Source organism: Melospiza georgiana, chromosome 4, assembly GCF_028018845.1.
Source record: "Melospiza georgiana isolate bMelGeo1 chromosome 4, bMelGeo1.pri, whole genome shotgun sequence".
Lineage (NCBI taxonomy): Eukaryota > Metazoa > Chordata > Aves > Passeriformes > Passerellidae > Melospiza > Melospiza georgiana.
This window is the reverse complement of record NC_080433.1, coordinates 54,541,010-54,566,095: the sequence shown is the minus strand read 5'-3', so window position 1 is coordinate 54,566,095 and position 25,086 is coordinate 54,541,010. Positions and strand designations below refer to the sequence as shown.

The following is a 25,086-nucleotide window of genomic DNA, read 5'->3' as shown; positions in this document are numbered from 1 at the left end:
AGTTAGCTATCCTTTTTTTCAGCTTATGATCTGAACTGGTGCCATTACTGCTGCTGCTGATCATGACATGCTTTGATTTAAGCATAAGAGTTAATATTTCTTCCTTTCCATCCAAATTATTAAAATCATATGCTATTGTAAGAGGTTAAAGAATTGGTGCATCCCTCCAATGGTTCTACATTGACCAGTGTTTACCTTGTGCACAAGCTTCGTGTGGTATCTGTACTGGTATCTAGAGCTGGGCTAGTCAATCCTGACTGGAGAAGTCTTGGCTTGTAATAATTAACCTGGAATTTTTTGGTCCTTTTCTATTTCTGCGATAAATTTTGACAAATGTCATTGTAAAAACTCTACATGCAGCTGTACTATTAAGCTTTGTAGAGGAACTTTCATTCTTTCGAATTTATTTGTCCAAGATTAAAAGCTGCATTTTGTTTCAACATTGTCTTTTTCTTTTTTGCATTTTAGCAGATAAAATGAGGTGCCTGGGATATTGCTGTGCTTTTAAGTTTCCTATGTTAAGCTTTCATATGCTTAATTCAAGAAAAGTAACTGAATTTTTTTCCTATCACTCTGCATTGCTTTATGTTTGTCACCTTTTAACTTCATTAGATGTCCTTTTGCTGTCCAGTTAAATCTCATCAGATCCTGTCCTTCAAAGCTACTGAATGTACTAATCGTGCTTTCATCTGGATTATTAAAAGGCCTTTTCATGTCCAAGTACACACCAACCTTTCTTACTATTTTCAGAAGCTTTTTAAAATAAAGCTAGAAATAGAATCTTTGTCTTTTTATACAAATGGTCTCAAAAAATGCTATCTTTGTGATAACATTCATTATCAATTACGTGATTTTTGACTAGAGACAGTCATTCTTTCAAAGCATAGAAAAAGATTCTGCAAAAATGTAAAGGTGTTGTATTCATGTTGTCTTCATATTTCTCAAGTCCCATACTGTACCAAGCTGTTCCCCTCTGCAGCAGTTCTCCATGCATCTTCTCAGGGGCCCCTCCTGGGCACTTGGCCCACCCCTATTTATTCCAGTTACCATCACGAGCCACAGCTGCTGCCCAACTAAGGACTTTGCAGCTGTAGCTCGTTTGGAGTAACTAGGACCCAAACATAGATCTTACAGGGACTCTCTCCATATTGATGTTGTATTCTTGTTGTATTCATATTTGTCAAGTCCCATACTGTACCAAGCTGTTCTTCTCTGCAGCACAGTCCTTCGTGTGTCTTCTCAGGGGCTCCTTCTGGGCTCTTGACCCACCCCTTTTATCCCAGCTATCTTTACAAGCCACAGCTGCTGCCCAACTAAGGACTTTGCAGCTGTGACTCATTTAGAATAGCTAGGACCCACTTATCTAATACATAGAACTCTCACTACATTTCAGTTGTTGTATTCTTATTGCTGTTATAACAATATATATATTCAGGCCTCCACATTTCCCCCCTTTTCTTTTAGCAATTACACTATTACAATACACATACAGTCCCAGCTCTCAGGCTGCCACAGCTCTCGGCTGTCTTAGATATATACATGGAATATACACATACCCCTATACAGTGTTAGCTCTCTGGCTGCCACAGCTCTCGGCTGTCCGGGGGATTCCATACCTTCTCTCGATGTTTGGCTGTGTGTTCTTCATCGCGTCGGGGTCACCAGTTGTTGTATTCTTATTGCTGTTATAACAATACATATATTCAGGCCTCCACATAAAGGAAGCTATAGAATATGTTGTCTTCATCATGGTAAGTGTCTGTATCTGCCAGTGAGCTTGGAGTTAGTAAAGAGCTGTAGATTCTAGGAGAAGAAATCTATATCTGACACACTTCAACATTTTTCTTCCTTTAGCAATGGAGTGAATTTTCCCAAACTTTTCTTTATACTATATGAAGTACAAACAGTTAAATTTTAACTTCTGCCACTGGATATATTAGTTACACAAAATATGTTTGAGCAATATGGTGGAGTAAAGACAAACCCTGCATTTTGACCTTTCACAAAATTGTAGTACTCTAGGAGGAATATCCTCTGCTTTTCAAATCCTATTTTAATACTATTTAAAAACTTTAATCCTATCTGTTGAAGGAATTAACATTTATACAAGTCACTGGAGAAAAGAAGGGTATGATGCATTTCATTAGACAAGTGTAAGGAACTTGTATATTGTTTTTCTTCTCCTTTCTACTCCTCTATCTTATTTTTTTGGTTCATTAGAAACTAAAGGAAAAAATAGAAGAAAACTGTGGAAAGGGAAGACAAGCCAGAATTTAATTGTACTTCCCTTGATTTAAAATTACTGGAAATGAAGAATAGGGAAAAGAGTCTTCTGCAGTTTATGGTATTTGAAGAATAGGCTGGCTTTCTACTGAGTATAGAATAAGTAGCAGTGATGCATGGGAGGTGTATGCAAGTACAGTTATGGCTTGGAAGTTTTTTTTTTATAAAGTGGGTAAGGAACACTGGCAAACTAACAAATGAATGTTTTAGCTCTGTTAAAGCAAACAGTCTTTCACAATTGTGTTGGAAATATTTTCCTTATTCTGAAGTTTGACAAAGTCAACAAGTCAAAGTTTTCTGTTGAAAAAAGTTTGCAATTTTTTTATTCCTTGCTTGTTTAAAGCAGCTTGTTTTACATTTCATTGATAGAAGGAAGAGAAAAAAAAGTCACGGAACAATTGGGTATTATGTGGTAAATGTACAATCCATTTGAGATATGAAAGTATTTGAGAATTCCTTGTAAAGGGCATTTTGTTTGCTTAATCAGATGTTTTCTGGTGAGTGTGTCTTAGAGTTTGTTGAGTGTTTCTGTAGTAAAGCTGAAAATGCAGATAATGTTTTATTAAAAAATGAAAGTAACTGAGGAAAGTACTAAAAAAATCAGTTTATTCATCTCTGATTTAAATGTCCAAGTCTACTTAATTCAATAATAAAAAGGCAGTGGTGTTACCAAAGTGACCAATGCTCCTAAAATCCTAACATATGCAGAGTTGTTTTAATTAAGTTTCCCATACATAAACAAGAATACTAGTCATAATATATAAAGTATCTGCTAGTAAATAAATAGTAGAAATTGCCTTAATTTTTTCTGCCTCTTCCCTATAATATACTTAAATACAGACATACAACCTGCCCCAAATAATTCTTTGTCAAATGTCACCCAGAGGGTCTCAGTCTGAGTTTTTCTTTGTATGTATGTATTTAAGCACTAAATAAAAGCTTTTCTCATTCGTGAGTCATGTGTGTATATTACTTATAAATATTTTGAATGTGTGCAAAACTTGCTTGATTGTTTTTTGCCTCAGTGATGGAGAAGTTAAGGTCTGCTCAGTGGGGAAAAAGCGCTGAACAGACAGCTGACTGGTGGCTGTCACAGTCTTTAAAACTCAAACGTGTTCACTGGCAGCTTCAAGCATGTCAATGAGATTTGCCCCCCTTTTTGAAAGTGCTGAATATATTCCCTGATAAGCAGCCAGTCAGTCTTTTAGTATCTTCTAAAAGGCAAAACAAAAAGGAAATTGTTTCGGTAATGGGATTTCATTTCCTACAGTGATGAAATTCTTTGTGAAATGCAGCATGCCTGTGTGTCCTACTAAGCTGCTGTCCTTAAGAATGCCCTTCTTTCAGATAACATTCTTCTCTATTACAATTTTCATAAATGATCCTAGATTGCTTAACTTGGTTTTTTTAAATTAATTTTTGTTTTTAAATTAAATGTGTAACAAATCAGGAAGGGAAGAAAAAAGAATAGTTGAGTGAAGACCTGCTGGTCAAACTAAAGGACAAGGAAATGCAGAAGCAGTGAAAGTACTAATAGGTGTGCTGGAAAAAATATTGAAATATTGCCCAGTTGTGTAGTGATGGGGTCAGGAGGGCTAAGGCAAAGTTGGAGCTGAAATCAGCAAGGGAATGCAAAGAAAAATAAGAACTTCTGTAGGTATTTCAGCCAGAAAAGAAAATAAAAGCATACGCCTTGTGATCAGCATGACTGCTAAACTGGTCTCAGCAGATGAGAAGAAAAGGCTGAGGTACTCAGCAATATTTTTGCCTCAGTCTTCACTGTAAGTCTCTCTTCTCAACCTCTCAAATCTGTGGATCTTAAGGCGGGGACTGAAGGGAGCAAAGTTCCTCCCTCTGTAGGAAAATATCCAGTGACTGTAAAAAAGGAAACATTGCATCATATTTTTTTTTTAAAGGTAGGAATGCCAACACAGGGTGCCCAGAGAGAGTGTAGCTGTCTTATCCCTGGCAAGATTTAAGAAAAATTGGAGAGGGCTCTGAGCAACCTGCTCTAGTTGAAGATGTCCCAGCTCATTGCATGGAAGTTGGACTATGAAATCATAAACATTCAACTGCCAGAAGGGGATTAGCAAGACAGAAAACTTTACTAAGCTTCCTTAGCACTCTCCTCAAGTTAAAAGTTTAAATCACCTTCTGCTGCTTTTTTTTTTTATATCCTCCCACTGGCAGTTGCTACACAACTCTTTTCCCATTCTACAAAGTATTCTAAGGATCTTTTTTCTAGAATGTTTTCATCCACAAGGTTTACATTCTGGGTTAGTACCATTTTGTCTGTGTCACAGCCAGAGATCTTCAGTCCCTACAACTGAAAAATTTTAAGAGCTGTTCAAGATATATTTAGAGTATAAAGCATCTCATTTGCCCCTATTTTACACAGATGAACAGGAACTTCCTTTAAATGAAATTAGGTTTTTTTGCTCTTCTGCAATTCATGGTTCTAAAGGTCCTACAGTTCTGAGCAAAGCTTTCAAAAAAGCAGTTCCAAACAAAAGCTCCTAGTGAGGTCTGTATACTTATTTTTAAATTATTGGCTGTTTTCAGTACAGCAGTAACTATCAGAGATGCTTGTTCAAATACACTCATGCTGTGTTTTGTTACCCTACTAAATAATAAAATTTAAATTTATTTCACTAGAAAGCTTTTTGAGGATAACTGGCAAACTAAACTCCTGTTTCTAACGAAGACACTACCTTTGATCTTTGACAGCTATCTTCTGCTTGAAAACCTTGTTTCATATTAATATGCTACAAGAGATTTTGCAGTTCTAAATAGGTTTGAAATACAAGAAGTCTTGTTATAATACCCGTGTTGCAGCTGCAACTCACAGGTTTGTCAGTGTAAGTTTAAAAGCAATTTTGTAATGAAAAATCATTGCTTTGATGCTTAGGTTAGGTGCAAATGCTTCTATAAAAATAACAGTGCAAATGATGGATTCATACAAAGGCTCTCCTGAGGCTTGTACTGATCTGACTTTGTCCTGACTTGTGATTACCTGTGTTGTTCCTGTCACCTGAGATTCTGTGGGTGCAGTTAAGCCTCTCTGAGCTGGGGGCAGTTTACATGCAGGTCCAACTTGGGAGCAGCAGGAGTCCAGAGCTTGTACACAGGTCCTTGATAGTGATGATGGAGCCTCCAACCTATGAAGGAAAGGGAGGCTGCAGAGGCATCCCATAATAAAATTCTGCAGTGACCATAATAGGTCCCTGAGCACACATTGTCATCTCCAGCCTGGAAATTACTCCTGGCTCTTTTCTCTTTACTGCTTATTTAATAGTTATAGTTTGTAGTTTGCAGGTTAAGAAAGGCTGACCCTATTCACTGCATCCTCCATCAGTCCTCTTGTGGTTGTTTTTGACTTTAATTGGCCTTTCCTCCTGTTCCTAATATTAGATTTTGCATGTAATTGATGCTGATCAGGTGTCTGTCCCTCGCCCCCATTCTGCCCTGGTACAATTCATTGCTAGTTGGATTGAAGTCATGAAGCTTTTGCTTCATAGGTCAGAATTTCTGAGCTATAATGTACCTGGTAAGCCCCTACAGCTGGGACAGGAGGGGTTTGGAGCTCTTCCTCTCTTAGCCCATGGAGAGTCCTTTCAAGACAATTTTGCCAGATTAAAACTGCGATGTATTGGCAGGACCATATGATGAGGCAGGTACTGCCAGTGCTGTGCTGTACAAATTTCTATTTAGCAACTCAGACATTTCAATTCAACACATTTCATTTACAATTAAATTCACATGCCAGAGTGGCTGTCCATGCAGAATGTGCACTGAAACTTGTGCATGTTATGTCTGTATTCACACCACTGCAGCTTGCCTTTGTTGTCATTGTTAAATTCTGTGAAAATTCAGTTTCCATATGGCTTTAACCCTCAATTAATACTAGAAGCTCTTGTAGGAATTTGTCAGCCTGCGTTTGGTGAAAAGGTGAAATCATAGGGTGCTAACTAAGTCCCAAAGTGTTGGGCTTATTGGGTCACTTCTGTAATTAGGACAGACTATAACCCTTTTCAACACATTCAATTGCATGATTGTCAGATAAACAAACAACTTCCCTAGATACACTCCTTGGTCCTCACAGTTCTGTTTTTTCCAAAAACAGCTTATTACTTCCCACTCTCATAGGGATCAACACCAACTTTTTAATGTCTTCTTTGTTGTTTACCATCTCACACCCAATATACAACAATCCTCTGTCTTACCTATGCTGGTTGTAACATGTTAACCTCATTTTTTTCTTGAAATAATGTCTGGAAAGTAGCTTTACCAAGATAAACAGCTTTTTAAGCAGTGAAATCATTCAAATAACACAGAAATGCTACAAAAGGCTTCTTTAATTTGCTTTTCTCCAGCATCTGCTGACTCAGTTCATAACCTACATGAAGTATCTTTGACTTCTAAGGAGACTTAGATGGTTTAGCTTCACAGAAAATGTTTATTGATTTTAAACGTGTGTGATTCATTATTTGATAGTCATTTCTTACCCAGAAAGCTGACAGTCCTAGACAAAGCTGATTTAATGTGCGATTTGACTCTGGCTAAGAATGTTACTGACCGAGTATTGCTCTCTGCGTGTTCATTTCACAGTCTGGATGCCCTAAATTCAGACAGGTGAAAGTGACCTGTAATAACAGGGGCCAGGGAATGGAAATGCTCCATCAGAGCAGGGAGAAATGAGCTGCCCTTTGTTTTGAAACAAATACTTTCAAGTGCTCTAGATCTTTTGTACCACTCAGTATCATTATAGGTGGAGGTAGGTTTGTCACTTCAAAAGCTGAGCACGTTTTTTAATATTGTTTTCAGTTGCTTATTCCTGTACCAAACTTCATGCTGAAAACAGCCGTTGGATGTTTTCTCTGAGACAAGCTTGGAGAAGGAGACACTGTATTTCTCAACACAGAAATGGGCTGGAATTAGTGTGTTGCTTGTTAAATCTCATCTAAAGCCTCTGTCTGATAGAGATTTAATTCTGTAGGTATGTTTCAACCAGTAATTAAAATCTGATGTACTGTGCTGTTTGAAATGTGCCCTTCCTATTTCTGTGTTGATTCCTCACATTTGGTGAAGTGTAACGCTGTAAAGTCTCAGTACACATACACCTGTAAGATTTATTTCAGTCATGCAGATAAGTTCAGCTGAAGATACCTTTTGTACTCACCAAAGTCTACCTCAGAACTCTGATATTCAGCTGGACTTGGCCTTTCAGTGCTACTTATGGTTGTAATTGACTACCTCAGTGACAAGGAGTTGATTTAATCTGTCTGGTTGACTGGTGAAGGCAAAGATCCCATAGAAAAATGATGCATATTATTATAATCAAATGTGTAATTATAGTTACCCTAAATAAGGAAGATAGTTAAAGGAATATAGATATATTCAGCAATGTGCTGATGTTTGAATGCTTTATAGAGGATTTTGAATGTTTTTTATGGGAAGTGGAACCACAAACTAATGCCCTAACTTAATTTAAACGGACAATTTCAATTTTTGGAGTGAGAATTTTTGTTAAGGAAGGTGGAAAAATGGCATTTTTGTAAAAGCTGAGTATGCACCTAAGAGTATGGTAATTACCCCCTGATGGTCTCCCAGCCTCCAGCTATTTTCAACTCAAGGGATTTCCTGAGTCCTTATGATTGCCATTTTCATATCCTGTAGCTGATTTTTTTTTCACAATTTCTCCATCTTTTCCTTTCATCATTTTATGTTACTTACATTCATAACATCCTTTGGAAAGCTTTGGGTTTGTGTTTGGGTTTTGTTTTGAGATTGCTTTTGTGTTTGGTGTTGGGTTTTTTTGGTTTCTTTTTCTTACAAGGCCATCACCTGAATAACCATCACCTTTTGCTTATTTTAAACCTGTTTCCCACCGGGAACCAGAGCCTGATCTGGTGGTTGCTCTCACTTATTAGTAATTCAGTTCTTTCATCCTTGACTTCAGACACTCTTAAGTGAATACTATTTGTATTTGTTCTGTTGATTCTGTCTAGCTGTATTCTAGCCTCTGCCCATGATTGTTTCAGCAGGTTGCTGATAATAAAGTAATACAATGGCAGATATCCCCCCTTGTTTGTGGGCATGGGTCTTGAGGCATCTGTGATATGGCAATTTCTTCTTTAAATCTTTTTATCATTTAGATTGTGCTTTGGAGGAATCATTTAATTATTTTGCATCCAGTGATGTAATAATATTATGAAAATATTAGATTAACTATAGCAAGATCATTGTTTCTGTTACTTAAAAATTACTAGAGAGTTGCATTAAAATGTAAGGAATGTGAAACATGAGAGTATTATGGAAAGTTTAAACACGTCAAATTCTACTTGCAAATTAAAATGCAGCTAGAAATTGAACATGCATTAATTATTTATGTTACATATATTATAATTAATTTTACCCACAATACAAGTACACATCCCATGGTTGCCTTCCAAGTGGCACACCTATAAATATACCAAGCTATCACACTTTCAGCAGTGCTGAGTGAAAATCTGCCTTATTAAAAGATGAAATTCCCTTTTCACTAAACTTGCATTTCTCTAGATGAAAACATATAATCTCAATTTCTGTTTCAGCAAAGTCCAGAAATAAGAATTTTAGAAAATTCTTCTAATTATGATGCTGTTCATCCTTCATTGTTCTGCCTTTCACAAGGAATGTCCATTTGCTTCAAAGTAGTTCTGGTAACTTTGTTCAAGAGTTGGATTTGTTTGCACTCTTCACAAATAGGTTCAGCATCTTTAAACAGATCAGGGGTTTCCCTACTGTGGCACTTTAGTCGCTACCAGTACTGCTTTTACCCCTGCCAGGTCCCCACTGCAACCACTCTTTCCTCTTTTCATCAAACTTTGCAATTTGTGTCAACTGAAGCTAAAATAAAATTACTATTGATCTAGTCCATATGATCTGTTTGTGTTCTGACAGACTACTTAGTGTGATACTGCATGAACGTGCAAAGAATTTAAATTTAGATGTGCTAGCAGTCCTTGTGCATACCATATGGTACTTAGGTGGTGTCTGTATTGGATTTGTAGTTTAAATGTCCTGATGAAGAGTCTAATTTCTGAGAAGCCTTTCCAACAAGCAAAAAATAAGCTAACTAAGCAAACTTTCCCCTCAAAAGCTTTGGAACACCCTATTAATGTAAAATATATTGAGATTTTTTTGGATTACAAATTGTAATGCTCATAATCCGGGAAGACTGCCCTTCTAATGGAAAGAACACCAGCTCTTGGTTTTCCCTTTTGCAAAATAATACATTTCCTGTTAAGATTAAGCAGAAGAAAAGTCGTAATCAATTAAACAGAGATGTGTGACAATTACAGATGAAAGGAAATACATTAATATTGCCTTAGATTAGAAGAAGAATTAAGTGAGGTGGAGCTAGACACTGGCTGCAGTATAGCTCGAGGAGCCAATGAAAAGACCAAACAGATTCAACAGGTGAGTAGAAGCCCCTAGAACTGGTTTAGTACGGCAAATAATCTTTGGGTTTTGAGAGGGATGAAGATCTTTTGCTTTTCTTGGTTTATGAGAACAATTATTGTTTAAAATCCAGAAATGCGGATAAATTGTGGGTGCAGCACTGTCCTTTGTAAGATATCATGAAAATCTACTGAAGTACTGAAAGCAAAATTTAGCAAGTTGGACTGAATTTTGGACACATTGTTCTGTGTTTGCTTTTTTAATAGGTGAAATGAGGAATGATTTATATATCACTGTAGAAAGAGGAGAATTTGAGAAAGGAGGGAAAAGTGTGGCCAGAAATGTGGAAGTGACAATGCATGTGGTGGACAGCAGTGGTCAAATTTTAAAGGTATCCTTGTTTTATGTTTTTCCTTGCTGTAGTTAATTTTGATACACTTTTTCACGTGTAAATCTTCTTTTGTGGCACTGATTTAAGAATACAAAAATGCTTTGGAAAGGACATATTTATTTGCTGTCTTTAGGTATTCAAAGTGTTTCCACTTTGCTTAAAACATTTATAAAATGTCTATATTATTAAACCTTAATATATGTTTGTTTTATTTCTGTGATGAATTACATGATTGGGATAAACCTGTAAAATTGCCAACTAAACAACTGATGATTCCATTAAAATGTTGGAAATGCTGAAGCAAGATCAAGTTTGGGAAAATTTTGTATTTCCTAAAAATTCTTCTTAGAAATATGCAATTTTTTATGTTACACAGAATAACTTCTTGATAATTGTGAATTTTGTGTCTGATTTTAATAAATTAGGGATTCTTGCTGCAGAAGTCAGCACCATGTATCAGTAAAAAAAAGAAATTAATATTCATTTTCATCTTCAAATTTTATTGTATGAGGCTGGTGATGGCTTACAAACAGGCAATGGTTTAACTTTTAATTATTAATAGATGACTGTTTCTCAACATTTTACTATACCAGAAAGATTTCTGTTCGCATTCAAACTTTTCCTCACATATTTCTATATGGTTTTTGTTTTGTTTTAAATTTGGAAGTAGTATTTTCATATATTCTGCATGATTTCATGGTTTGTGGGGTAACAAAATGAAGAAAGCGTGGCTCAAATTGTGTGCTTTTGTATCTGAAGTGAAATTGTGCTTATTGATCCATGGCATCCAGTGTAGACCCATTTTATATATATAAACATAAGTGTGTGTGTATGTTAAACATAAACATGATATTGAGATTATAATTGTAAAAGCTGCACCTTACCTTTCCCACAGAGAATTAATAGATATCCCCAAGTCAGGACTTTAGACAAATCCATTTGTCTGCCTTGCTATGGGGAGTCCATCATGGGTGGTGTAAAGGCAGCCAACACTTTGCTTCCTCCTGATCACAGAATCCACATTTATTTTCTAATCCTGGGACATACCACTGTTAGTGCTGGGGTTACAGGCTTATTTCAGATGATTGAAGATCTTGAGCTGGGCTATCCTGGTCTCAGTTCCATTCTTTGTTGCTGGGGCATAACATTGGCAGGACTGTGTTGTGTCATGGGAATCCACAACACGTGTGTTGCTTAAACCTCCCTGATCACCCAGTACACCCTGATAAACACTTCTGCTCTAAATTATGTGAATGATTCTTGCTGTTTCTAATTTTCTAATTGCAAGTATAAAAAACAGTGCTGCCTTTTTTGAGGGTTATAAGATACTGAACATGGTACCACATTTGGCATTTATGTTATGAATGTAAACATTAAATAGTCTTCCTTGGAAGAGCAGTCCTTGATGTCATTTTACCAGTGAATTGATCTATCCTTAATCATGTTTTTCCTTCACTAGGATTTTATCTCATTTGGCTCTGGAGAGCCACCAGCCAGCGAGTACCATTCTTTTGTGCTTTACCACAACAACGGCCCCAGGTGGGCTGAGCTGCTGAAGCTTCCCATTCCCGTGGATAAGTTCCGAGGCGCTCACATCCGCTGTGAATTCCGGCACTGCTCCAGTGAGTGCTGCTCATGACTTCTGCTGGCCCTCCCCATTAGGGCTGCAGTCAGCACATGAGTTTCCATAACACCTCAGGGAAAAGACAGCTGCATGAGCTTTCTCTGTAATGCTTTTTTTGCTAACAAAATTCTAAAAACTTTAAAACATTATGAAACATTTTAGAGATGATTTTGAGGTAAAAACTGCTGACTGGTTCCACATTCTGCATTCCAAGGCATGAAAGAAAGGTTCCACAGAGGAGGATAAACTTCTATATGTTGCTAAGCTTGCATACTTGGTGACTTACATTATTTGTTATTAATGTATACTAAATTATTTCAGAATACTTCCTTCTGATTTAAAGTGAGATAAAAAAGGAGATGATGTGCAAATTGGAACAGCAATTCAAGATAATCTTCATCTGACTAGCTGCAGCTCCAGTGTACTTTCCTATGTTGCATTTATACATTTATTTTGTCTAAAAAGTATACTATTAACTGCTGCTATTTATACATGCATTTCAGCAAAAGAAAAGGGTGAGAAGAAGTTGTTTGGCTTTTCTTTCGTGCCCCTGATGCAGGAAAATGGGAGGACACTGCCAGATGGCACCCATGAACTAATTGTACACAAGGTAATTTGAATTAGCAGTCAATAGCAGTAATGATTCCACTGGAACCTACTTTAAATGTCCAGAGACATTAAGTTGAGAAAGTCTGTATTGATTATCAAATAAATGATAATCTTGTCACCATTAAAATATCCATTGCTGATTGTTTAATATTCACCTTCCTGATATAAACTGCAATTGAATCTAGGTATGTGTTTCAGTGCATTGGTTTTCCTAAGTCTTACTATTATATCACATTGTGTTACAATGAATTTCACAACGGTAAGTTATTTTAATTTTGTGGAATTCTCTTTCCACATATGAGAACTGTCACTTTGTTCAGCAGATTTTATGTGCTCCCAGATAAAGTTTAGATTTCAACATGAAAATTTGTAGCTATTAATTTAATGTAACCTGTGCAAATTTGTTAAATTTGAATGCTATGTTCTAAAACCAAAGTTGCAACAGGCAAATTGGAAATTCTTCAGTTTCTGACAGAGAAACAATGATTCATATAATTTAGAGATTTGGTCAATTGTTTTGTGCAGTACAGTTATTTTAACTGGTTTGTTTCCACAGTGTGAAGAAAATGCGAACCTTCAGGATTCTGGTCGCTACCTCAAACTCCCCTTTTCAAAGGGAATATCCCTAGGAAACAACAGCCAAGCAGTAAAATCCACTAAGGAGTCCTTCTGGATTACATCCTTTCTCTGCTCCACCAAACTCACACAAAATGGTAGGATATGTTGATTATTTAAAACATGATGAGCTGAAATGAGTGTCATAGTCAGTCTTTTCCATGCCAAGCAAGCATGGATGTACTCAAAAATAGCTTATGTTCTATTTTGTGAACTGGTTTTCTTCATAATTTTTTATATCCAGATGGAAACAAATGGATCATGATGAACCACTGTTTTTAAGTAGTTCAAGAATGCTTTTTAGATGATCATGATATTGGAATCAAATGCAGCACTTCTGGAATCAGCTATCAAAACCCAGCTGCTTTATAAAACCTCTTAATCTGTTTGTTGTAGATTTTTTATGAAATACTTATCGTCAGCTTTAGGCTGTAGCAGTTTGTTTCTAATTAGGCATATATTGCTTTTTTGTTTCTCTTCAAGCCAACAAACATTTATTATTACTTAAAACAGTTTATACACTGGCTATAAGGAGCAGCAGATTTAAATACATGTGTTTACACACTCTACCAGTGCTCTGTGTAAAGTTTTTAACCAGTGTTATGTATTAAGTTTTTGAGGTTCTTGTTTACCTTCCATAACTGATCTACCAGTAACTAAAACAAAAAAACTGTGGAACAGTTTTCCAAAAATTTCTAAATATTGTGTATTTGCTTGGTAATGTGTTTCTGACCATTCTTTGATAGACCCACAATTATACATTGATTCTTTGATCTCTCTTGTGTGTGAATATCTGTGACTTTATTCATCTTGTGTGTATGATGGTAGAATTGCTAACTGCCTGCAAATTGGTTAAAGATGTTCAACAAAAACTAGAGCAGCTTTTTAAGTTGAAATAGTGCTCTTAATTTTCACCCTTTAATACCAAGTGTCCAAAATAGAACTGTGTGCAAGCAGTAAGTGGCTTGTTTCCTTGCACACACCCATTTTGTATTTTCATAGCAGTTACCTTAGTAATGAAGTTACTCAATGAAAGATTTTCCCAAAGGTAGCTAATAGGGAATCAGAGACTAAATTTGCTTCAGTTAAAGGCCTTGATTTAGGAAATTACATTAATCTACTGGTACTTACACATGCATAAAAGTGCTGCCTGGAACTTACAAGTGTCTCACTGATAAATAGTTCCCTGTTGTCTGGGGTTCTAGTAATAATTTTTATGTACAGTACAGAAGTTATTTTGTACTTATTTTAAGTAGATGTGTGACATAGGGCGTAAAATTTCCTCCTATTTTTAACCATATTCTGAGTAAGAGGGTGTAGAATATCTGAATAATATTGATCCCCTTTTCAGCTCTGAAAGAGTTAACAATTATTTCAGCAGTACTTCAGAGGGTGGAAATATTTTCAATAGACAGGCTCATATTTTCTCCAAGGATCTTCTTTGGGAAGTTCATCTTGGTGAGTTTCCAAATCCCCATTCTTTTAAACAAAAATTTGCCAAAATCTATTGCATGCTCAGAAAATGAACATAGAGCAAAGCATGTGGATATTTGGTCATGTGAGCATTACTTCAGTTATCCCTGAGAGAATGTAGCTTATGTATTAAAAACCACAGGATTAAAAAGATCTGTGTATTTAATTTTTTTAGTAAGCATTTGTATTGGTATTTTTGAAAATTGCTGGTTATTTTTTAATTTGTTTTTAAGTTTGGAGATTTTTTCTGAATGTCTCAGAGATTCACCCGTTGTTTACAAACAACAATGTTCAGTCTGAAAATGATTTAAAAATTATTCTGTTGTCTGGCTATGGGGTGGGGAAGGACCCCAAACCCAGACTTGTAAAGGGTGTGACTGAATTAGGCTGCAGCTTTACTCACTTGCTGGGAAATTTTACTCAGCTGTCATTCTCTCATTGATTGTTCCCACATGCCATCAGCTCTCATGCATATTAAAATTATGGGGACTGGGGGATGGAGGCTGACTCCTAGTTGTTGGGATCCATAACTTCCTTACCCTGGGCACTTTGGAGGGGTTATTAGGATTATTTCCAAACGATTTTTAGAGACCTTCTAACCAGGGGAGTCTGTGCGTTCATCATGGCTGAGAACGCGTCCTTATCTAATCTTTCTGCTATTTAGTTTTTCCTTCTCTTTTCCTTTTGATCCTGGATAGCTAATCAGTTAATATTAGCAAAAAGTATACTAGCTTTTTTCTATTATATTCTTAGATGGGTAGTTATTTTTCATTACTCTATAAAACCCCAAAAGAGTGATTGAGAGCACAGTATTTTTCTACTGAGTAGTTACCAAAACAGTCTTTGTGTTTGACATATAGCAGGGATTGTTGGCTGCAAGAGAGTCGGGGTCCTTCCAGTAAGTCTGAATATTTTAGCTGTTGGCATCCACTTGTTTCTCAGAACTGATTGGGCCATCCCTGGTCAGCAGCTGTTCAGCAGCAGAGCAACAAACACACCATACAGCATGGCGGAGGTGAAATCCTTCTAGCTGCATTAAAAAAAAAAAACAAAAAAACAGTGAATCAATAAAACACAAATAGCACTGGGCAGCTTTCCAAATAACTCTAGTTATGGAGGAAGTGTTGGTGACCACAGAAGCAGCCTGTTGGAAGAGACATGCTGACTGCCAGTTCTGAAATTCAGTCTTTTCCTCCTGAAGTGTAGTAGTGTCATAACAAGTCAATTTCTGATGTCTCAGGACTTATGTGAGAGAGATGGAAAATCATCCCAAACCACTTCCTTAAACTCATGATTCTAAACTTTTAATTAAATGTAGCTCTTTGGATTTAAATTACATGCTTTGAGAGTGGACGTGTTTTATTTGGTAGGGATAACAGGTCAGGTGTAGTCTGTTTTAAATATACAGACCTTGATTATTTTGAAGATAATGCATTGGAAATATTTTTGTTCTTCAGCAAAATTACTCATCACTAGTGACTTTTTCCCTTTTCCAAAACTATGATTTCCTAGTGGGCCTATTCTGGGAACAGTTTTATATTCTCACGTCTCTTACTACATTACACACTGCTATCCGTTCCCCTTGTGATTCACGTCAGATTTTCTATTCATGTCATTTATGCTTGGGCTATTTGCTAATGTTATCTTAGAATGTCTTTCCTCCTTAGCACTTCCCTTGAAATAAATCCTTTGAAGTGAGTGTCTTACATTTGCTTTCTTTTTCTTTTTAAATCCCCCAACAAATCCCTAATATTGAGTGTTAACCATTTTCTACCAAGTTCCTCCAGCAAACCTGTAAAGAAGTGTTTTTCCTGCTCTGAACTTTTAGCTTGAGCTAATCTTGCTACTCGTCAGCTTGAGCTGAGGCTTAAAGTGTGGAAGGACATTTAATTATCTGAAAGACAAACGTAGTTCACTGGATTTGTAAATCTTGTTCCTTAAAAGTTCCTGCCAGAAAGAATAATAAGAGCTCTATTTTGTCCTTGATCTTTGGGATGTGTCTCTGATACATGTGTGGGACTCTTCAACATTCAGTGCAATTCAAGGATGTCTTTTTTCCATGCAACACAGCTTGAAGTAAAGCAAAAATATAACACATAAATGCATCAAAACAGTCTGTGTCCATCAAAAGCAATTAAGGCAGCAAAATATTTGTGGAATTTTATGTTGGTTATTTGCCATTAACATCTATGGCAAAATCTGAATGTAAGTGGAGATTTTTTAGTGTTGATAAAGTAAAAATTATTACTTCCTTTTTTTGTGGGATAGAGGAACTTCCCTGGAGCAAACCAGGAAAGAGATGACACAAACATGGGTGTTGTTCAAGTATTACTTGAGTGTGAAAACAGTCCGTGGTAGAAAGCAGCCAAAAAGATGCTGAACCAAGAGGAAAACTTGCTATTAACTTCTTACTTTAATAGCTACTGAGAACTCTTCAGAAACCCTGGCTCCTTCTGACACAGTGCAGGGCAGTGATCAGCTGGACTGTAGCTTAAACTGGTGGAAGGGTTGGATGGTGATTAAGGTTTTCTGCTTCAAACCACTAGGCACTGAGAATTTCTGAAAAGCTGGTCAGTGAAGCGTGGCAGTAGTAAACTCGAATATAAAAGAGATTTGGAATTTATTTAATTTAACAGTCAAAAATATGTGTAGCTTTTACTGAATACAGCTTGAAAGGAGCTCTGCAGATGTGTTTGAGTTCAGCAAGGAAAAACTGCTGAAAAACCAAGCCAAGTTTGGAAAACTATTTTAGGATATTGAATGGTATGGAACAAGAAATTCTCAATCTTATAGCAAAGTGGGCTTTTTAGTACCTCTGTGAAGCAATAGCATGTGTTCAAAGACTACTAAATGTAGAACTTACATTTAAGATATGTGGAAGGGCAGATATAGTCATTGGGCCATCCATCCATGATGAATTTTCTGGTTTATTTACAAGAAACCATGGATGAAAAAATCAACATGTAACTAATTCAGATGTGCTGTAAGATGAGCTTATCAAAGACAAATAATGCCAGAATGAACTTTTCCAATTTTTTCATTTACTGTCAGGAGGAAATGCAGCAGTTCAGCAATGCAGCACATAAGAAAACATATAGATTAGAAATAAGAATTTTCAAACAGGCAAGTAAAAGTTAAAATGGAAGCAGAAAGTTGTACTATAGTGAAAGGAATTTCCTTCCTGAGCAGATGGAAAATACTACTAGATATGAAGAAATCTCTGGAATTTATCTGTTTTAAAGGACTGGAAGGATGTGGAGATAAGAGTGACTTCACTAAAATCTGAGACAATTTTCTGCTAATATGTTGTTGAAAGGTCTCATCAGTTGAGAGGGACTATGATACAGCAAAGTATTGTAACTTTGATTTAAATAATTAATAAGAAAGAGCAGAAATTAGATTGACTCTAATGGTGGAAAAGGCAGGATATCCTAGTGGAGACTCCTGGGGATTCTTCTTTATCCAGGGAGCTGAATAGTGCTAAACAGGAGAAGCATCATATTGGTGACATGAATATGTCTATCTAAAAGACAATCAAGTTCTAGAATGTACATGTCAGGTGTTTACAAGAGATGTATGAGCTTGCTAATGATGTAGAAAATGATGTAATCTTATCTATAATGTAGTTATCATTTTGGTTAAGGAAGCTGAAGGACAAGGAATTAAAACTGGAGCAAGTTTGGACATACTCAGGTATTTTTTAGCTCAGAATAGTTCATTTTCCAGAAGAGATTTTTTACTTGTTAATCAAGTGGGATCTTAGAGGCATCATGTTTGAGTTCTAAAAGGCCGTAGAAACATGAGTGCTTCAAATACAGTCAAGGTAGCAATTAGGAGATTGTTTCTGGCTTTCAGAGAGTACCTCTGGAAGGCAGCCTTCAATGGCATGAGAGAGGGCAAATAACTGCTTTATTTAAGATAGTATCTGGATGAGATTGCATGATAGAGTGGCCACAGGAGAGTGATTTTAGTGACCCAGTACCATGTTCTTATGTTTGTATTGGTGGAGCAATTACAGAATGGAATGAAAATGTGTTCTTGGAAAGATCATATTATAGCAAATTTGAAGGTGTTTTGTTTTAATGATGCCAGATTTTGCTGAGTGGACTGTAATAGTAAAATTTAAAATATGAAAAACTGCTTTGCTTCCAACTTTAATCTTGCATTTTGTTTTTGCAGGAGATATGCTTGACCTTCTGAAGTGGAGAACCCACCCAGACAAAATTGCAGGTTGCCTCTCAAAATTAAAAGAAATTGATGGTTCAGAAATAGTGAAGGTATATATGTTTTCATCCTTTTAGATGATACGAAGGAAATAATGTATTTCTATGTCACAGAAGCATCTTGTTAATAACACTCTTATTCTCTCCATAAAGTTTCTTCAAGATACGCTAGACACTTTATTTGGTATTTTAGATGAAAATTCTCAAAAATATGGATCAAAAGTATTTGATTGCTTGGTAAGTTTCATTTTGTGATCATACTTAGCACTAGCTAAAAGCCAAGTAAAACAAAAAAAAAAGGTGTTTTTTTTTTTCCTTTTTCTCTCACATTTAGGTTCATATAATAAATTTGCTGCAGGACAGCAAGTTTCACCACTTTAAGCCAGTAATGGACACTTACATTGAAAGTCATTTTGCAGGAGCACTTGCATACAGGTGAAGTCTGTACTTTTTCTATCTGATTTAATACTGACAGTTTTACTATACTAAAAGAATCAGTCATTAGGTTAAGGAAATAGTGTATGCTTGTTAAAATCATTCTACTGTTTACTTAGTGCTGGTATTATTGGCCATTCATCCGAGATCTATTAGGTGCTGCTCTTCAGCAGACTTAAAACTAAGTGTACTATTGAGTCTGTGGTGATCAGTGAAATCTAGTGATCTATTTTTTATTTTGCCAGTGTTTCTCATATGACAGCTTTTGGTTTGCATTTTATGTGCAAAGTTAACCCTTCTCCCAGTTCTGTGTTGTAATGCTTTCTGATGTGCCATTATAGAGATCTTATAAAAGTACTGAAGTGGCATATTGATCGAGTCACTGAGGTGGAGCTTCATGATCACATACAGGAAGTACTAAAGGTAATAAATATTATTGAATTAGATATTTGAATGATGTATTCATACAGTACATGTGGGTTTAACTTAGGGAATGAAGCGGAATATATATAAATGATGGAAGAGTAGTACTAATTCTATGGAACTGCAGATTTTCAGTGCAGTCAGTTTATGTCAGCAAGCTGACTATTGAGGCTCACTACCATTAGTCTGTGGAGCTCTATGTTCCTTACTGAATGAGGCAGAGGAATCAAATATAGGTTACACTGGTAATCCATGGCATGAATCTAAATGCTGACTTAGTGGTTCAGTCCTGACACCAGGGATTTCTGCTGATTGTTGTGGTTGTTCTTGTTGCCTTGGTTTGTGCTATCAGAAGAGCATAACATGCCATCAGGCTGAGTTATACAACACAATAATCCCATGTGGGACACGTACTACAATTTGGAAATAAAGTATCAATGTGGTACCCTTCTGTGTTTTTCTATGCTGCTGTGAACTTTGGTGTCTTGCCACTAAGAGAGGGCAGTGTTTTGAATTTGCATTCCAACAGTTTTGCAACTTAATTTAAGCTTTTTTTGGAGGGGGGGGAGGGTGGGAGGAGAAAGTGGTGTTGAGTTTTTTACTTGTTTGTTTTGGTTTGGTTTTTTAAATTAAAATTTTGTTGGTGTTCCAATATAGAGATTTATCACAATTAACTAATGGCCTCCTGTTTCAGATTCTTTTCTTTATTTGAATGATATAATCATTACATGTGCTCTGTTTGGAGAAAAGCATGTTCATTTTTGTGAGTTACCTCTGATTTTGGCATTTATAGGCACAGGAATATATCTTTAAATACATAGTTCAATCAAGAAGATTGTTCTCTATTGCTACTGGTGGACAAAATGAGGAGGAATTTCGCTGCTGTATTCAAGAGCTCCTTATGTCAGTGCGCTTCTTCCTCTCCCAGGAGAGCAAAGGAACCAGTGCTTTATCCCAGCTGCAAGTAAGTGTTATGGCTTCTTGGCATTTTCCACATCCAGTGTGAAAAATGTGTGCCTGCTCAGAAAGAAAATGCATTTTTGCTAGAACAAAGTGACATTTTCAACTTTCCATCCTACAGTGTGAAATTTTCATATCAGCACCTTCTAAATATGCTTGGAATAGATAATCCTAAAGCTGACATTTATACTGAATTTTATTATAATTATGTTGATGGATACAAATAAAACATTTTATCTGTTTTGGTTTTTACCAAAGAATTTGAGCCATACAAAAGACTACTATCAGAGTTGTCATGCTTTACAGAAAATTTTTAAGTCTTGATGAACCATATGGTTTAATACTCACATGATATTTTTATTTCACTTGTGACTACAAAAATGGGCTACTGCTGCAGTGTAGAGGCAAAACACAGGAGACAGCACTGTATATTAAATATATAAATATATAAATATACCATCCTCTTCCCACGTTTCTGTAAACAGAGATGGTTAAGATCCTGTTAAGAATTAATGTTTTCCAGATTTCTGTAGAAAACTCTTCCACCAAGAAAATGACACATCAGAGAGAACAGAGTTAGAAAGGTAGTTCTTCCACCTCATATCATGTAAGCAGCTGGAGTCAAAAGACAACAAAAGAATACAAATAACCACATTTAGAATTGTTTTTAACTCATGTTAGCCTGTTCTGCCACCAGTGTGAGTGTGTAACTTTTCACAAACAGGAGGATGTAGAGTAGTAGAAGGGAATGTCAGTTTTGGCTTCTTTCCTCTGGCATTGTTCTCCTTATTTTTACAATGTTTTGTTTTTAAATTCATCAATGACTTTCTGACCCATTTTAAAGATTGTTGAAGGGAACCAGGACTACCAGTGCTGCCTCACTCCAAATTAAAAATGTTCAGTATTTGAAAAATGGAAGATACAGAGCTGTTATACTACTTACCTTAAAACAAAGTAAACCAACCGACACAAATATTTTTTGTATCATATCAGCTATACACTGCCATCCTTTTAAAAATTTTCTCTCATAGAGGCAAAAGTGTATTTAAAGAATAAATATTTTTGCTCTGAGTTGAACTTGCACTTTGTCCTGAGAGGAATTAACAATCATTAAATATTACTTAAAGGAAGTAGTCACAAGTGTAAGTCTGTTAATGAATGTGAGCCTATTAATTCTGAAAATAAAACAATTTTAAATCTATTACCTACCCTGGAAGCCAGGCATTTCTCTAGAGTTACTTAAATTTCTATAGTTTATTAAATTCTATAAATGTCAAAACTGTTCTGACTGTCCATTTTCACCCTAGGCTGTGTTTCTCAGCTCATTCCCATCAGTGTACTCAGAACTTCTGAAGCTCTTTGATGTGAGAGAAGTGGCAAATTTGGTTCACGATGCCTTGGGCAGCCTGCCAACAGTCATGCACGGGGATGAGTCCCTTCAAACTGTGAAACTGCAGAGCATTGGGAAAACTGTGGAGAGTCACCTGTACACTAACCCAGGTGAGGTTATCTGGGCGGCCTGCAGAGGAGGAGCTCACACTGTGTGCTTTGTTCCTGGGCCAGCAGGTGCTGAGGGAAATAGTGTTCAATGTTTCCAAGCAGGCTGAAGCTTTGACCATCTGTTTAGGTACGGTAATTGAAATTAATATCATCCTTCTGAAAGTAATCTTTAAAATATACAAGACTGAAGAAAGTATTTCTCTGCAGAGGCATTACCACTGTATGGAAATTAGGGAGGAAAGATGTGCTGTGTATTAAATGTTAATGTTGCATAGGGAAGTCACAAGGATTGCCCAGAGTATAAGATTGCCCTCTTTCTAATTATGCCAAGCACATACTTGAAAAGCTCTGTGTCATGATTTTTTCCTTGTCTTTCTGTATAATATTTGTAAAGGGCAAATATTAGCATTTAAAACAGTCAGCTAATTTGACTTCCTGCATAGAAGAAAAATTAGGACAGTGAGTGATGGCTCAGAGTTCTGATTATTGCACCATTCCTTGCACTCATTATTTTTTCTATATCCAGTGGCGAACACTGCAGCTGACAATTAGCAGGAAAAAGAGTAACTCGGACAAATATTCTCCAAACTTTCTCACCCAGTCCTTGGTGAATCCAGAGGTGAATGAGCCAGCTCTCCTTTTCTGTAATAGCACTACATCTCTCCAGCTAAACAGATCATGACAGTGGGGTATTTAGATTCTGGGCTTGCAAGGAATATATCTAAAGCTGTGATATATGTGGTGGTTGTTTGAATAACTGGCACTATTGCCTCCCTTATATAGTTGCAAGTCATTGTAAGATGCTTTTTGCTAGTCCATTTGGTCTGGTTAACCAGAGTTTCTGATCATTTTATAAAGCTTTTCAAAAATGGGATACTTGAAACAGTTGAATGAGGATGCTCAGTTTTGCCTGAGATGCCTCAGGCCATGTTGTGTATAAAAGCTGCCTATTTACAAGTCAAATGTTGCTACATGTAGACTTTTGGGACCTTTTCAAAATGTAGTTCATGATGCTGCACTTATGTGTAAGCAGTTCACAGAGTAGATGGCACCTCAGGTGAGGTACCAAATGCTGTGTGGGCTCATCAGGAAACTGTCTAGTTAACCAAGAAGAAAAACCTTGGCACAGGGCTGCTCCTGGTTTCTTCTGACCTTCTGGACTGAGGGATTTGAGTTGTAGCTGGAAGAGAGGATCTGTGGCCCAAACCATAATGCTCATACACGAAATGTGTGAAAGAGCCACTACTACTGCTCTGTGAGAGGTGTGGAGTTGAGTAGTGATTGGATTGAGCTTTCTGTCACCTGCTTGCCAGCACAGTACCCTAGCCACAGAGTCACAGACTGCTTTACAGTGAACCCTTCATCTGGTCCCTTGATGATGGATTGCCAGGTAGTCAAGAATTCCATATGTGTAAGGCCTAAGAGAATGCAGGGAAAAGGAGCCATCCCCTCTAATCCAGGGGCTCAGTCTTTTTTATACAAATATGAAAATCCTGCTTCAGTTGAAGGCATCAGCTCTCTTTTTTCATCCAATAGGAATCAATAAGCAGATTTAGCAGTGGGGATCAGAAGGTGGCACTTTTACAACCGCAGGTCTGCGCGTTGGCAATTTCCCTGCCCAGTTACCCTTTGAACCCTAGAAGTCTTGCAGTGGATGGGTCAGTGGCAGCTGTGCACATTTGACATCTTAGAACACCAGGAACAACCCTTGGCTAAGCCACGTTCCGAGGTAGAGAAAAAGAATATGCTGCCTTGGTTTCTTTGAGAAACTTCCCCCCATTTGTGGTGCTGCAGGCAGATGGGAACTCTCAGGGCAGTCCTGATGAAAACCTGCTGAGGCACTTGCAGAAATAAGCTGTCACTGGAGAAAGGCTATTTATTGCCAAGTGTTGGGCTTCTCTACCACTGGTTTTCAACTGATTGGTGGTCATTTACTTACTGCCTTACAGCCTTTGATCATTATTTTCTTTAGCAGGAAGATACAGAGGGATACCTGAATAAATAATAAGCATGAAACACCCATTTAGAAAGAGCAAGCAAGCTTTTATTTCAAAAATACGAGTATACTTAAATAGTGTGTACAAATGGGCTTGTCCATGTGATTTGTCTTTTATTATAAAGATGACTAGACAATGAAAACAAGGGGATAGTCAAGCATAACAAGATTAGTGCTGTGTTTCAGTAAGCAGGAGAAACATTAAAGAAATAAAATCTCAGAATAAATATATCTTCTTCTTCCTCATCGAAAAAGTAGAGAAAATAATTGAGGGGGGGAAAGTGTTTATAGAAAGTGTAATCCACAAACAATAACTGCATGGCAAAATTGTTTTAAAAGAGTAATTTTCCAGCTAGAGAAATCAATTTTTAGCATATAATTGCATTAATGAACAAAGAGAGTAGATGAATATATATCTATAATGCTGTTTATAATCATTAAAATTTTAATAGAGGAAATTATTCAAGTACATTTCTATGCGAATAGAATTTCTTAATTATGGAAAATATTTTAAAACAACAACAAAATGAAAACAGGTAATATCCTTCCTATTTATCAAGTTGTGAATAGGTGTTAAAGTGTTATCACAAGTATAAGTATTAGTGTTCTTCCCATTTAATATTTTCTTTTATCATAATAAAAAGAGGCAGAAATAAGTAGCATGTTAATTATGTTCTTGCATAATTTTCAGCAAAATCAGGACAGCAAATAACACCAAAGAGCTATGTTTAGAAAATGAAAGAGTGGAAAAGCAAATTATTTTATGTAAAAATCAATAGTCTAAGTTGCTCATACTCAGTAGGAGTGAGGAATCTGTAAAAGTAAAAATTCTGAAAGAAATCTGAAAATACTGCTGCTGGCTGTAAATTAGAACTATTTTGTAGAGTAACATAAGTTCCTGCTGAAGTCTGTCAGAACCTTGGCGTGCAAATGGATCCTGTCACATGGCAGGAACACTAGAGCATAATTTCTCATTGTTATGATTAGAGACATTACTGTTCTACTTTTTTTTTTAATTAAGTTTGGATGACAGTTCAAGAAATACTTGAAATTTCTTTTATATGTAGTATATTCCACACAGTGGTGTTCTTCTTCATCCATGATATAACAG

The 25,086-nt window shown here is 36.5% G+C and overlaps 1 protein-coding gene across 4 annotated transcripts in view; it reads left to right on the top strand.

The window, feature by feature from the left end:
- DOCK4 (dedicator of cytokinesis 4) overlaps positions 1 to 25,086 on the top strand; it is a 223,140-nt gene that overhangs the window by 131,882 nt on the left and 66,172 nt on the right. For all 4 annotated transcript variants that reach the window (XM_058023697.1, XM_058023694.1, XM_058023696.1 and 1 more), the window contains exons 14-23: positions 9,993 to 10,117; positions 11,577 to 11,739; positions 12,245 to 12,351; positions 12,907 to 13,063; positions 18,618 to 18,715; positions 18,815 to 18,898; positions 18,996 to 19,096; positions 19,438 to 19,519; positions 20,313 to 20,483; positions 21,787 to 21,979. In XM_058023697.1, the coding sequence (XP_057879680.1) occupies positions 9,993 to 10,117; positions 11,577 to 11,739; positions 12,245 to 12,351; positions 12,907 to 13,063; positions 18,618 to 18,715; positions 18,815 to 18,898; positions 18,996 to 19,096; positions 19,438 to 19,519; positions 20,313 to 20,483; positions 21,787 to 21,979 (1,281 nt within the window). The remainder of the gene's footprint in view (positions 1 to 9,992; positions 10,118 to 11,576; positions 11,740 to 12,244; positions 12,352 to 12,906; positions 13,064 to 18,617; positions 18,716 to 18,814; positions 18,899 to 18,995; positions 19,097 to 19,437; positions 19,520 to 20,312; positions 20,484 to 21,786; positions 21,980 to 25,086) is intronic.